This window comes from Sceloporus undulatus, chromosome 7 (assembly GCF_019175285.1).
Source record: "Sceloporus undulatus isolate JIND9_A2432 ecotype Alabama chromosome 7, SceUnd_v1.1, whole genome shotgun sequence".
Lineage (NCBI taxonomy): Eukaryota > Metazoa > Chordata > Lepidosauria > Squamata > Phrynosomatidae > Sceloporus > Sceloporus undulatus.
In genome coordinates this window covers 13,126,306-13,140,737 of record NC_056528.1, presented here as the reverse complement: position 1 = coordinate 13,140,737, position 14,432 = coordinate 13,126,306, and the positions used below count along the sequence as shown (strand labels likewise).

Here is a 14,432-nt window from a genome sequence, read left to right as displayed (position 1 = left end):
TAAAAAGCAAAAGATCTAGTGCTGATTTGCTTCCAGTTATTAAAATCAGGGAAGCTGGGAAGGTTATCTTTGTACATTGTCCTGTCCTGTAAACTGCTCTGCAGGATTGTTGGTCATCTAAGCTTCATCTCCATGCATTTTGGGGCTCTGAATTTACACCTGCCAGGTGTGGTCCTTGAATGCCTGGCACCAGGCAATTGCTTTTCGTTCCCTGTAAACTTCAAATGTGCTGTTTTGGGAGAGCCCCTACATCCTTTTACTTTGCCCCATAAGCCATTTTCTATCTATTCCTGCACCGCTTGCCTCAATCTGTGTGCTTCGCTTTGCTTTCAGGTGGCTGGCAGCTCTTCTGTATGATGCTGAGAAGGAACTATTTCATGCTGGATAAAAATTAGCCCTGAAAAGGGCCCAATACTTGTAAATCAGAAGGTGCCAGGACTCAACCGTGCCCAGCATCCTCTCTCTGACGGGATAGACCTCCATCATAATTCAGAGCACTCATGGGGACAGGCTAGTTAAAGGGTAACTTAGTAGTGGAACAAAATACATTGTGACCCAGAGAATCTCTTTATTCTTACTCTGTCTGTCTCAAGTCTACAGCCTGAGACTGAAAGCAGATCACGGTAGAAAGCACCACTGAGTCCTGGTTCCACTTGGGTGCTGGACACAGTAGCTTTGCCTACTCCTTTGTGCATCCTTCTTTTTCAACAAGTCTTTTCCTGTTTCCCTGGGAAGCACAGATGGCAGAGGCCTTCTTCACGGAAAAAGGGGAGCCCCCAGATCTGGCTCTTGTTCTCGGGTCCCTGCTATTCCTTAAAACAATTTACACGGTTCACACTTGTTTTCCTTTTTGCCTTTTCCATTTTAGATTGAGCTCCAGGGAGACAAGATGGAGGTGACGAGAGAAAAATATCAGTTGGCCCAAGAAGAGAACAAACAACTGGTCCACAAGCTGGAAGAGATGGAGAGGTTAGAGAGTGTAGTGGAATCTGAGCTCATGCTGTAGGAACATTTGCCCACTAGATCACAACTGTTGGCACAAGGTTCGGATTTGAAACTGAGAAAGTGTTGTCATGGCCATGACTGTGGTAGTACTGTATCGGGAAAACCAAAAAGGAAGCTCTCAGATCTGTTCTCCTACAGAGGAAGGCTGACCACAACAGTGACAGCGGTTTCTCTCAGATACCTGTGGGAGGCCAGACAGTTCATTTTCCTTCCCAGGTGATTTGGATTTATATGTGTGTGTGTGTGTTTGTGTGTATATATATATCTTGTTTTATGGTTCTTACTTAGGAAACTTGAAGCAACAAGCAGCCAGAACATCGAATTCCTGCAGGTCATTGCCAAAAGAGAGGAGTCAATCCATCAGTCCCAAATGAGGCTTGAGGAGAAGACCCGGGAATGTGGCTCTTTAGCCCGTCAGCTGGAGATGGCTATTGACGATGCCAAGAGGCAGGTGGGTATCTCCCTCTCTTGGCCAGGAAGAATGCTGTGTGTGTGTGTATGTGTGTGTGTGTTCAGGTGGTGGAGGAATCGTGTGTGTTGAATGTTTTCTGACCTTCCAAAAGTTGAGATCGACTACCACTGTTACCAATCTCCTTTCCAAAGAGGATTCTTGGCTCCCCTCTCCCCAAAATCAAACTCATTTTTTCTGCCTTGTTGCAGTTGGAGCAAACAAGAGAGCGAGCCGCAGCAAGGGAACGAACAGCACAGTCCAAGATACTGGATTTGGAGACCAGCTGAGCAGGACAAAGACAGAAATGATCAGTTGCGACGGAACAAGGATGACGTGAGTGCTGGGCAGAGCAGGGACTCCTCCTTTGAGAAAAGCTGCTTTGTCCCGCAAGGAATGAGATTCTCAGCATCAGAGATTTGGCAGTTAGATTTCATACCGCCCCTAAAGAAGGCCATTGAAAATATTTAAGCTGAAACCCACTGAGCTGTTTCCAAAGTAAAACAGCCATCTATTGAGCACATAGTATCTTAGAATAAGATGTAGACTACTTCTGACTGTGTCATTCTTGCTTTGCCTGCAACTCCTACTCTGTTGGGAAATGTTGTACTGGTGACATTGGTGTGGTATGATGTGTTTGAATCCTTTGTGTCTTTCACAGGCAGAACATAGATACCAAAGCCGCCTCCAGGACTGAAGGATCGTCTTGAACATGAGAGCACCAACCGCAGCATGCAAAACTACGTCCACTTCTCAAGTCTTCTTACGCCAATGTCTTTGGGACAGTGCCTTGACAAGCTCCCCCATCCGCCCTCGGTCTCCCCTGTGATCAAACCCTTTCCCCTAAGCCTCTGATCCTCTCTTCTTACGGCTCAGTTGGGTGGGGGCCTCTTTCGAAGCCATAGCTGACTCTGCCATCTGTTACTTTTGGAGTGGCAGGGCATCTTTTACTCAGGCAGGCTGCACCATAGGCTTATTAGATGGCAGAGAGAGAGGTGCAGGGACACTTTTACCTTCCCCGGTCTTCTAGTGCCTTAACAAGGTTCATCTTTTGCGAGTAACCTGCAGGTTTGTAATTCAGCCTGTATTTTTAAAATGGGTGTTTGTCAATGCTTTTGTCCAAGTTTTACAAGTTCAAGATCATGTTTATTACTGCAGAGAAAATGGATTTTAAATCAATCCTTTGAAGAGTTGTTAACACAGTAAAAGCTGTGTCCATTAGCCACTACCGTAGGGCCGAGATGGGGGTACGAATCCTTTTTTGTATTTCTTGTAGTTATTCTAGGAGGCACCCTAGTAGACTAAGTCATAGCCTACACTGTCTGCAGAGTATCCTGCTTGTAGGAAAGGGCATTTTATATGCGCTGTTCTTCAGCAGAAATCCACAGGATCCATAGTTACAGATCTTATACTTTTGATCTCCACCGTTTTCATATGTGTGACTTAGTGTTGAGCAGTGAGGTTTTATCTGTCAGGTGTGCATCTTACTGTTTTGTTTCCACTCTGATGTGTGTCTCTGTGTGACTCTTAGTTGCCGTTATCTTGGAATACTTTGTCTGGAGTTGCATGTGCCAATCCCCATTGCGGGCGGACGCAAGGCTGAATTGCTTTTGATGTTCTCTTCTGGCTTGTGAAGTAGGGAGAAACTGATTGTTTGCGGAAGCACAAAGTAACACTTATGTCTTCCCCATATTTGATGCTTTTTAATGGTTTTGCGTTGTGGTGTTGTGGGTGAAGGTGGAGGGAAAAACCAGCCGACTGCATTGCTGTTTTGAATTTTACTATTTATTATGAGACCATCGAACCTATATTTGGTTTAACGTGTGACTTTTTAAGAGAATGGAAATGGTGCTGTGTAAAGCTTTTTTAAAAAAAGAAAGCATTGCAAGTTTCATTGGTGTGCTTCGTTTTTTGTCTTTCCTCCGCTTTAAACATGGCTGCTGCGTTCCCTTTTCTCATGGCTACTGTGCGACCCATGGATTTCAAGGTTTTCTGAGGCAAGGTGGGTTTGCCAGTTCCTTTCTCCGAATACAGCCTAGCGTCTAGTCTTCATTGGTGGTCTTCCTAGATGTCCTCCTTTTCCAGGACATGTCCTACATTACAGCCTTCTTCTGCCCAAGAGGATTCCATTACGTCCTCCGTTTCTGAGCATGATAAGAAGCATGAGTGTATGTTTATATGGGATGTTTTTTTTGTTTTGTAATGTTCTGCAGAGAATAAAGAGAGCCAGTGTGGCATAGGGCTTGAGCGTAGGACAACGGGAGAGACCAGGGTTCGAATCCCGGCTCGGCCATTGGTGACAATGGGCAAGTCACACTCTTAGCCTAGAGTGGCAATGGCACACTCCCTCTGAAGAAACTTGCAAGAAAATGCCTTGAAGGCACATAACAGAAACAAAAAATCCTTTAAAATCATCAAATAAACCCCTTATATTTTTATGAATTTAACACACAGCTTTTTATATTTACAGCATTTTATACATCTGCATGCCATGACCCTTTGAGAGGACTTCTGGCATGACTTTCTCCAATGTTTGCTGAACTGAACGCTGTTTGTGTCTTAATATTTGCACTAAGATGTGCGATGCAAGGCCAGAAAGTTACTTTTGTTCTTTACATTAAGTTCCTTCTGCTTGATCTTTATGAAACAATTATCTGTGATAATGATAATAAATTTTTCCTGCCTCCTTAAGGCTTGAGGTTGGGTAAGTATTTCACAAAACTACACATCCCAGAATGCCACAGCACTGAGCCCTGGGAAAGCGGTGTCAAACTATTAATTCTGCAGCCTAAACAGACAATGGCGCTTAGCCTCAGGAAGGCTAAACTGAATACTATACTAAATGCACAGTGGGATGCCGCAAGCTTTAGAAGTCACACTGGCAAAAGGGAGAAACTGGAGATGTTAATAGAAACCCGGAATATCTAGGCAGCAGTGCTACTCTTCTAGTTATGGCTCTATGCTGAAGCCACGCCTCTTTCAGTTAGAGTCAATGAAACGGTTCCATTCTGTATCATAGAGGGAATAAACTAGAGTCACTTCCGGGTTCATAATAGAAGCCATTTTCTCTCCTTTTTTCCTGGCTCTCTCCTTAGGGAGACGAGTCAAAACGGAAGCCTAAGCGAAGTACTACAAATCCCAACATGGGGCGATAGGCACAGGAACGGGATGGGTGGGTTTTGGAGGACTAATAATGAGTTTTGATAGTCTGAGACCTACACTTCCAGTTGAACCGGAAGCGGAAGCGGTTAGGACGGAAGGAGCGGAGTTTGCACGGCGTGGAGCCGTAGTTGAGTTTGGCTTTTGCGAGGGACGGTTGTTTCTGTCCTCGAGTCCAAAATGCCGTCGGAGCGGTTCCGGATGGAGACGGTGGAGGCGCTGCGGAGGAGCCGCAAGGGGAGGCTCTCCTACAGCCGGGAATGGAGCCCCGACGCAGCCCAGGTGGGTTCCCTTGGCTGAGAGAGTGTGACTTCGAACCCTGGCCTCCAGAGTCATATAGAGTCCAGCTCTCAAACCAGTGGGCCTCGCTGAGGATTAGTGCTGTGGCATTCTGGGACTTGTAGTTCCATGTGACATTTAGCCTCCTCTGTCAGAAACCTCTGGGGCCAACGCAGCAAAGCACTGGTCCCAGCAGGATATACTGATCGCAGCCCCGTTTTCAATAAGGTTTCAATATTCCATTCCATCCTGCTACTGATGCCTGACACAGCCGTAACTGGCACAGCTCAATGCTATGGAACTCTGGGATTTGTAGTTTTGCATCCCTGCTGCAGAATTGACGGTGTCTGACGTGGCCATAACTGCCATGGAACTCTGGGATTTGTAGTTTTGTGAGCTATTTAGCCTTTTCTCTCTTGGAGGGCTCTACTGGGGCTGCAACAAAGATGCCTAGAAACATCTCTCGACTTTGCTCTCTCCAGAGTGCTTTCTCCAGGGTTTAATTTGTGGAAATACTACTACAGTACTACTACTACTACTACTAATAATAATATAGTTTATTTATAGCCCTCTCCCTGAAGGATCGAGGCGGATAACAATCATAAAATCACAATAGCATAGCTAACATAATCCCTAACCCCCCCCCCCAATTAAAAGCTACAAAACATCATAAAAGACAATCACATACTCTAAAATTAATGCTCATTAAAGCGAGGCAGTTGTGGGGCGAATGAAGCAACCACAGTGATGGGAACGTCTTGGGGTCCCTGCTGCATGAGATCCTTGCTTTTGAGGAACGTTTTAAGTGTGTGTTTATTTACTTGTCTGTTGCCTTTAGGAAATCCTGGACAAATACCACAGCCCCCCAGAGCTGTCTCCTTGCTCCGGATGGGCGCTGGAGAAAATGCTCTCCTGCCCTCCAAAGCCAGCGCCTCTCTTTGCAAGCTCCTCGCCTGTTCAGGAGTCTGTCCTCATCCATGGCCTGTCCTCCTTTGCGCCTGATGCATCTCCTTCCAGCCACCTGGTCTCCACGCCTCAGTCCACAGAAGCCCCCCATGAAGCACAGGTAACGCTCTTCTTGGCTCTTCTTCTAATGCTTTAGTAGGGCACTGCTTTTATGTTGCTTTTTCTGCTTATTAGAACGTAACCTAATAGCATTCGGTTATTTCTTCTAAGCCTGCTTGGAAAGGCCACTATACAGGAGGCTAGGATTCATTCCTGTCTCTTCTTTCCTTTCCCACCTTATTTACTCTTTGTACTTCACACGCAGCGTAAATTGAGTGGAGGTTGGCAAGGTCCACACATGCATTGGCTTCAGTGACCTGGGCATGTGGCAGCCCGTCCCTTCAACTACTCCTCCCTTATTCTGCTTCTCAACTCTCAGTCGTAAGATCAGTTTCTAATATGGCTTCCCTTCCTCTCCACACCAGGGTTACAAGGACTGGAGAGCTTCAGAGAGTGACCACGACGCCTATACTCTACCTTCTCTCTCCAAAAGCACAAGGGTAGATGGTCTGATCCGGTTGCATGAGGAAATCCAGAAGCTGAAAGGGAAGGTAAGTAGAAAGCAAGAGAGCCAGCCTGTTGTAATAGTTTGGATGTTGGACTAGGATTCTGAAGACCAGGGATCAAATCCTCACTCGGCCATGGAAACCCACCAGGTAACCTTTGGCAAGTCACATTCTCAGCCTCCGTTTTCTTTCTTTCTGACTTGCAGGAAGAGCTAAAGCAGCGCCTGGAACTGCAAGAGCAAGTGGTAAAGGCAGCCTCTGCGGAGGCAAGCGAATTGCTCAAGCGCTTTGATGAGCTGAAGGAATTGAAACGCCATCAGGAATGTCAGCACCTGCGGCAAGAGATAGAGAACAGGTGAGGGACTGATGCCATTCACCCTTCATCTCAACGGGAACAATTTTAACCTGTTTGAAGAAGAGGTGGGCAAAAATCAGCTCTGGGGTCACATGTCACCCCCATGGTTGTTTTGACAGCTCTTGACCTCTCCAAAGTACCAGGACTACTCCTTTTCTACTCATAATAAAGGCAAATTTGCTTTCACAAAAGTATCCAGGAGCTGCAATTTATCTTTTAAATAACTTTTAGCCCCACCTGCACTGTTAAAAAAAATACCAGGTTTCCAAAATCTGAATTGGGTTTCCCATTATTCAGATTTTATTTTGTTTGTTTTACCCATCCTAGCAGGGGATGACTGGTAAAAATCATCTGGAGGAACGACAAAGACATTTGATTCTGGTTTTGTGAGTATTGCAAGGGTCATAGCTGCTGTTTGTGTTTTTGTGTTTCAGCAACAAAGAAGCCCAGGGACAGCAAGAAAAGCTGAAGGAGGAGCACCGACGCAGAGCAAAGGTCTGGTTCTAGAGGCTGAGGGAGCTGACTTAGGTTTAGATTGGGTCTGGAAGGGAAGAAAGTGCAGAGTTAGCAAAAGCAGGGAGGTCCTTGGAGGACTCCAGTCTTGGCCACCAGATACTCCAAAGCCTGGCTTGGGCATGGACTTCAAGCCTGTTGGGTTGTGAAATCCAAGATGTGGCTTATGCTCTCCTCCCACCTCTATTTTCATGACTATTTCCTTTTTGAAGATGTAGAAAAAAAAGATGGAGGAGAGCTTGAGATCAGAAGACAGGAAGTGGGAGTATAATAAAAGAAGAGTTAAGGAACAGGAAGAAGATGGGTGCATGTAGTAAAAAAGGAGAACAACCCCAAACCAGTTAAGAGGCTATCCCTATTTGTCATAGTTTTGGCTGCTATCATCAACCATCAAGGGAAATAACTATCCTCCTGGGAAGAAATGGGGCCAGGTCGTTTCACATGGGGTCTGATCCTGCTTGGAGCTTGAAAGCTCTTCAGGATAGGGATGTAGAACACAGAGCTCCTTTTTCTTTTTTGTTGTCAATCCCTTTTCTTAAAAGAAATATTAAAATCCTTCCTCCTTTCTGAAAGCTGATGAACCGGAAGCTACGCGAAGCTGAGCAGCAGCGCCAACGGCAAGAGGAGCTGGACCGCCTTCACAGGGAGGAGCAGCAGGAGCACTTGCGCCGCCTCTACTCCATCCAAGAGGAGGTCTTGCGGATCAACCAGCAGATCGGCCTCAACTACAGGCATAAAGACTTGCCTGGGATTGACCTCTCCCTGTACAGTAACCGCGGCAATCAGATCTGTGGGGAAGTGTCGGGGATTGTCCATGCGGCCAATGAGGTAAAAGATGTGCAGAAGAAGAGATGTTCTTTTGTTAGGGCTGGGGAGGAGGGAAAGCCTTATCAACACAAGATGCATGATCCTGAGCCAGCACATGTTCTTCACTATATTTGATTTCTCAATTTCAAAATCTATTTCCTCACACATTTCTAAATTTGAAATACAGATTTGTTTCCTATGGGCTTTTTTTTTGGGGGGACCTCTATTTTTGAGTCAAGAGATGCATTATAGGATTTGAAAAAAGTGATTGGATAACTGTATCTCAATTCCCATGTTAATCAGAGATGGATCAAGTCAGTTTGCTTCAGAACACAGATCAGATGAAATCTCAGAGCTTAGCTGTTATCCTACTAGTTTAGATCCTGCAGTGGTTCAATGGAGTGATTCTCATCCTTTCATACACTAGATGTGTTGGCTTTCATCTCCCAGAAATCCCCAGCCACCATGGGTAAACTCAGGGATTCTGGGAGTTGAATTCCAAAACAGATGGAAGGGTAAAGGCTGAGAACTGCCAATAACATTCCTTTAATAGTAATTGCAATCTTGAGTGCAGCTTCCATTCCCTTTTGGTTTCCGACAGAGAGGGTTCCCCACTGAGGCAGATGTGGCCTCTGCTGATCATGTTCTCCTGGAAATGCATCAGCTGATTTCCAAAATGCAACAAGAAATTGCCCTCACCGTCAAAGAGAAGAAGAGGCATGAGGAGGAATTGGTCGCGGAAGCTGCTGCAGCGGCGGCAGCGCAAGAAAGGAAAGAGGAGTTACAGAAACTGGAGCGTGCAAAACTGCCAGCTCCAAAGCATGGTAAGTTAGCATGCTGGAGGAAAACCTGAGAGACATGACCAGTCCAGCCTTTCCTCATTTTGATGGCTTCCAAATGTGTTGAAGTGCAACCTTCCATCATCCCTAGCTGGCATAACTATTGGTCATGACTCATGTTTTAGGTCCCATTGTTTTCAAGGGGTTCCATTCTATATATGATTTAAGATGGGATCCAAACCCTTCTGTCTGGAGGGAGGGCATTGCGGATTCCTGGTTTGCTTATGTTTTCTAGAACTCAGGTTCTTAGTCTTTGATGCTCCAGATATTTAAGGAAACGATTTAAATATTTTAGAAGGGAAATTAAAGCTAGTATTCTTGGGCTGCCTCTGGTTCTAAAGTGTAACTGTGTTGTTTTGTGACCTTCCATAGGGCTTCAGGTGAAGGCAGAGGAGACGACTATGCAGTGGTACCAGCAGCTGCAGAAAGAGTCAGAACAGTGCGTTGCTTCTTTCAGTCGGTTGGCCAACAGCAAAGACAGCCAGGTAACGATGCTCCAGGGTTTCTTGGGAACTGGGGCAAAATATGGAGGGAATCAATTCATCGTAGTATCTTTGGTCAAAGCTGAGTACGGAGTGGTACCCCACATCTTTTTGTACTGCAACTTCCAGTATTCCTTGGTAGCATAAATGAAATGAGGAATGCTGGGAGTTGCAATCCAACAACTGGAGGACTACACAAATCTCACCCCTCTCTTAGAGACTCGTATGAGAAAAAGTGATCCTTTTCAGAAACATGTTCAAAGAGCAGTGTATACCATTTTTTCTTGTTTTCCTCTTTCCTTCCCACTCCTTCCTTTTGAGTTGTGCCTTCTAGACATGTTCATCTTTTTTCACTGCCGTGCCTTTTTAGTGACTGACACTTTGCAAGGGGCAGTCTGTAGCAAGTATACTTTGGCAAGAGAGGGCAAAGCTTTATTTCAGCCTTTTTTTTTCATATGTGAGTATTATTTTTTGGGAGGGAACTCCCCCTTTGCTGTGAAAAACAAATCTGAAAATTGATCCAAGCCTTAGTTGTGAACTTGGCTTTCTTTTTCAGGACAAAAAAATAAAAATGGATTTACAGAAAGCAGCCACCATCCCTGTTAGCCAGATTTCTACCCGAGCAGGTGGGCATTGAGCTTCATTTACCCCATCAAATGCCTGTAAAATGTTTTGGCCACACAGTTGGCACTTTATGACTAATAACACATTCCTAGGTGGCCCAGGGCTTTATTGCAGGGATCACTTGCTCCTGTGTAAACCTGCCATTGGCTTCCGCGTCTCTCTTCTTGGTATTCTCTTAGGATGTTTTGTCAGATGAGCAGACAGGCTTGTATCTATTCTACATGGTTATAGCACTTCGATTCCATGTTTTACATGCAGAAGATCCAAGGTTTAATCCCAGTGTCTATTGCTGGAAAAGTCTTGAGACTAAGGCTTTTCAGTGGTGAACAATTCATTGCAAATTGAGATTTCTGTCTCCTGTATATCAGTACTTGTCAAAACTTTTCCACACACACACACCCTCCTTAGCCTTCCTTTCTTCCTTTGGAAAATCTTCTGTCCTTGTCTTTATAGGTTCCCAGTTGAAACAGATATTTGAGAAGATCCACAGCCTCCTTTCTGGAAAACCTGTCTCCTGTGGTGGCCACAATGTCTCTGTCACTCAGCATCCTGAAGGCCTGGAGTTTGTTTATTTCAAACTGGCAGAAAAGTTTGTGGTAAGGAAAGTCAGGCGAGCTGTGCAACATGTCCTAAAGGATTTCGCCACAAACAAAACAAAAGACAGCGATCAATTCTGATTTGACCATCTTAAAAAGGTTACGGGAGGGTGACATCTCTTGCCTCTTTTCTTTTTCTCCCCGCCTCCCAGAAACAAGGTGAAGAAGAAGTAGCATCTCACCACGAGGCTGCTTTCCCCATCGCTGTGGTGGCTTCTGGCATCTGGGAGCTGCATCCCCGGGTGGGGGACCTTATCTTGGCCCACTTTCACAAGAAGTGTCCATATGCTGTCCCTTTCTACCCAGCCCTGAAGGAAGGCACCTCCATGGAGGAATATCAGAGGTAATTTCATTGAAATGTCAAATGTAACGGAGGCAAGTAGTAACCAGGAACCAAGAAAACTTATTCTCCTTGTGTCCCTTACTTGCTCCTTGTAAGCTGTGGTTTGAGTTGGTCTTCACAATTCTTCTATGAATTGGTCTATGAATTACTTGTCTTCTAATACACAGGATGCTTGGTTACCAAGTGAAAGATTCAAAAGTTGAGCCACAGGATAACTTCTTAAAGCGGATGTCTGGGATGATCCGTCTCTATGCTGCTATGCTTCAACTGCAGTGGCCTTACAGAGATAGGCAAGGGGTATGTGCATTGTTACTGTTGTTTTTTTGAGTTCTATTCCATTCGTGGTCTTTACTTTTTTCCTCTGAGTTTCTGCATCCGATTAGCATTTTTTCTGTTGCCAGAATAGCCATTCACATAATTCGGTTGGAGGGAGATTTCTAAACCAGGGATGGGCTATTGTGGCCCTCAGTTCCTCTGACAACCATAATATCACCTTGAACATGCCCAATCTTCCTTGAATTCAGACGTTGAGCAGGGCCAGGTTTGGTTACTATTTGCATCACAGAGTGGCCAGGTCTGAATACCAGGGATCTTCAGAGAACCCTGACTGAAATGCTGGAGAATTTCTGCCAGTCCAAGATGGTAGCGATGGCTTAAATGGACCAAGGGTCTGACACAGAGTAAGGTACCTTCCTGTATTCCTGGTCTCTCACTGTTCCCCCAAATCGACAAGGGCAAAGAGAGGGATTTGTAGACTGAAAACATTCAGAGGACGACAGCTGCCCTCCTTGCTCTAAATTGTCATAGTTCAAGCTGACAGTTGACTTGGGTGAGTTTCATTCGTAGTAGGAACAAGCACACAGTCTTCACAGATTCCTTTGGTCTTCAGGCTCACCCGCACGGATTGAATTACGCGTGGCACTGGCTGGCACAGATTTTGAACATGGAGCCTCTGGCGGACGTGACGGCCACCCTTCTCTTTGACTTCCTGGAGGTAGGCAGTGACTCCTTTCAACTGTGTGCCACTCTTTTCCTTTTCTCTACAGCTCTCTTCAGAAGAAGAAAATGGGGCTCATTTAGAAATTACTGAGGTATCATGATGACATTGCAAACTAAACATACACAGAGAGTCATTGCAGACTCCCTTTCTAATCCTGAATGTAGAAACATACAAACTCAGGAAGGATATATTAAGGATAACAAAGCAGATGTTCACAATATTTTGCTGGGTGAAGGTTGAGACTGAGTGAAGTTTGGGTCAAAAAATCAGAGTCATCTTGGAATAAGCTTCTAGTAGGGTTGCAAATTGGGCTAGCAACATCTGTGACCTGAACAGCTCACTGTTGTATGCTCCAGTTAGCAAGTGTCCTGTAGAAGAGGAGGTTAAGATGTAGGTATTTCTTTCTTTGCCACTTAACAAAAGATTGAGATGTGTTGCCTTCAGCCAAACACATCTTAGGAGCTGCAGATTATCTGCCTCCTCTTTTCCCTCTGAATCATCAGACTCTAGCGGGTGAGTTATGCTCGTCACACATTTTCTTTTGTGTTAACCGCTTGTGGGTGTTCCTGATGAAGTGAGCTGTGGAAGCTTATGTCCATCATGCCAGTCTCTGGTGTCACAGGACTCTTTGTTTCTCCTGCAAGAGAGCAACTTGGCAATTCACTGCTAAGTAATATTCACTAAAAGTGGGCATCAATTTTCATTTTAAAAAAAGCCTTCAGGAAATGCTTCAGGCGGCTGGTTTTGCTGCATCAGTTTCTTGGCTAGCACCTCTATTTGAACCACATTTTAATGCAGTCTTTCAGCATAATGCTATTTTTCTACCCTGGTTGCTTTGAGCGAATAAAGTATCCCAGCCTTGAGCAACCAGCCCCTCGTCCTCCTTTCTAGACACAAGCACTGGTGTTACAACTCAGGATCATGCAAGCAGATGTCAACTGGAAATAAAGGAAGTCAGATTTGTTACAATTCCTGGGTAGTTCTTCTTTCCCTTGTTTTAATGAAGCCAGGGTAGGAAATTTTTCCTTGGTTTGGATGTATGGATTGTGCCATGTGCAAGCATGCTGATGAAGTGACTTTTCCCACCGATGTGAACAACTTTATAGTCAGCAGTATTTCTAGTTGTCTTTGGCAATGCTTCCAAAGAACAAAATGGAAGTGGAGAACAAAAGCTGGCAGGGCCTATTGTTTTCATCCTGAACGCTGCTGCAGATTCCTGTGTCACCACTGTGTCAAAGCGCCTGTCCCTTGTTGCCCTGTTATCTTTGTTGTGCTTAACATTGTTAGTAAGAACAACCGTTGCTATAGATGTAGCCTCCAGGGCCAGATTCAGTTTTAGAAAAGTAGTTGGGAGCAAGGGCTCATCCACTTTAGCTTATTTTTAACAGGTTTTGTTATAGGAAAAACACAGCATGCAGACCGAAAACATAAAATCATATAAAAAACAGACAGTTTTTGCTGCCAGGGATTTTTTGAGAACAATTAGCTCAGCGAATTTTACAAACTGATACCTTCTTTAAAAATATTGTATATGTATATACTTTGCTTTCCTCCAGGTCTGTGGAAATGCTCTCATGAAGCAATACCAAGTGCAGTTTTGGAAGATGGTCCTCCTAATCAAAGAAGAGTATTTCCCAAGGTACAAGATGGATTGATTATTTGAGCATGTCGGAATATGCTGTCTCCATTTGGGTATATCTTTGGTGTGTCTTTCAGCATTCTTGATTCTCAAACTGTAAGCATCTTTCTCGAACGGCAGGATCTAGCTCTCTACTTTAGATCTTAACCTGGTGCCAGATTACAAACTACTATAGCTTTCTTAAATCTCGGAAGCAATTGCTTCTGTGCGTGTGGCCTGTTGTGCTGCATTGTATCTTCACAGTCTTGTGTTCACTTTGTCTGCCAATAGTTTGCATGTTTCTCTTCCTTGTAGGATTGAAGCAATTACAAATGCTGGAGAAATGGGCTCCCTCGTAAGATTGAAGCAGTTCTTGGAGGTAGTATGGCTCTTTCTACTTTATTATTATTATTATTATTATTATTATTATTATTATTATTATTATTATTTGATGGTTTCAGTGACCTTTGTCATGCAGACAATCTCTGGATTTGCAGTTGAGGGTCTCGTGTTTAAAATGTCACTTTCCTCTGCTCCAGGAGTGCTTACGAAGGAAAGAAATTTCTCTGCCCAAGGGCTTTCTGCCGCCATCCTTTTGGAGGTTGTGATTCCTCTGCTCCCAGCGACAGCTTCCTAGAAGCTCAGAGAATGGCCTGCTCCAGTTTGGATTTCATGGACAAGTCTCCAGAGAGAGTTGCTCTCTTTTAAAGAAAAGGTTGGCTCCTGTGGATGCCTCAGGAACACCAAGGAGCTTTACTTTCCTCTATGCTTTGTAAGATTCAGAAGCAACACAGTTTGGGTTTTGTCTTTTTTCAAATGTATTTTATGAATTCTTATTAAAAATTATGGGATA

The 14,432-nt window shown here is 44.6% G+C and overlaps 2 protein-coding genes across 2 annotated transcripts; both read left to right on the top strand.

Moving 5' to 3' along the window:
- Positions 1–874: 874 nt before the first annotated feature.
- LOC121936441 (outer dense fiber protein 2-like) lies at positions 875–2,150 on the top strand. The gene is given in 6 exon segments (XM_042478683.1): positions 875–969; positions 1,294–1,456; positions 1,666–1,732; positions 1,735–1,761; positions 1,764–1,789; positions 2,115–2,150. Coding segments are annotated over 6 exon segments (399 nt in total). The 5' UTR covers positions 875–889.
- A 1,820-nt stretch (positions 2,151–3,970) lies between these two features.
- Positions 3,971–14,432, top strand: GLE1 (GLE1 RNA export mediator). The gene is made up of 16 exons (XM_042480160.1): positions 3,971–4,894; positions 5,730–5,957; positions 6,322–6,447; positions 6,609–6,757; positions 7,192–7,252; positions 7,844–8,098; positions 8,679–8,901; positions 9,289–9,401; positions 9,955–10,024; positions 10,476–10,618; positions 10,771–10,961; positions 11,129–11,258; positions 11,851–11,955; positions 13,518–13,600; positions 13,895–13,958; positions 14,119–14,432. The coding sequence occupies exons 1-16, from the start codon at positions 4,793–4,795 to the stop codon at positions 14,185–14,187; spliced, it is 2,112 nt and encodes a 703-aa protein (XP_042336094.1). The 5' UTR covers positions 3,971–4,792; the 3' UTR covers positions 14,188–14,432.

What these genes read in the sequence shown, in the direction of transcription:
- GLE1 (XM_042480160.1), top strand. Translation starts at nt 4,793, where the DNA reads ATGCCGTCGGAGCGGTTCCGGATGGAGACGGTGGAGGCGCTGCGGAGG. An exon ending in GGAGCCCCGACGCAGCCCAG is followed by an intron (nt 4,895 to 5,729) that starts GTGGGTTCCCTT and finishes TGTTGCCTTTAG; the next exon opens with GAAATCCTGGACAAATACCA. An exon ending in AGCACCGACGCAGAGCAAAG is followed by an intron (nt 7,253 to 7,843) that starts GTCTGGTTCTAG and finishes CCTTTCTGAAAG; the next exon opens with CTGATGAACCGGAAGCTACG.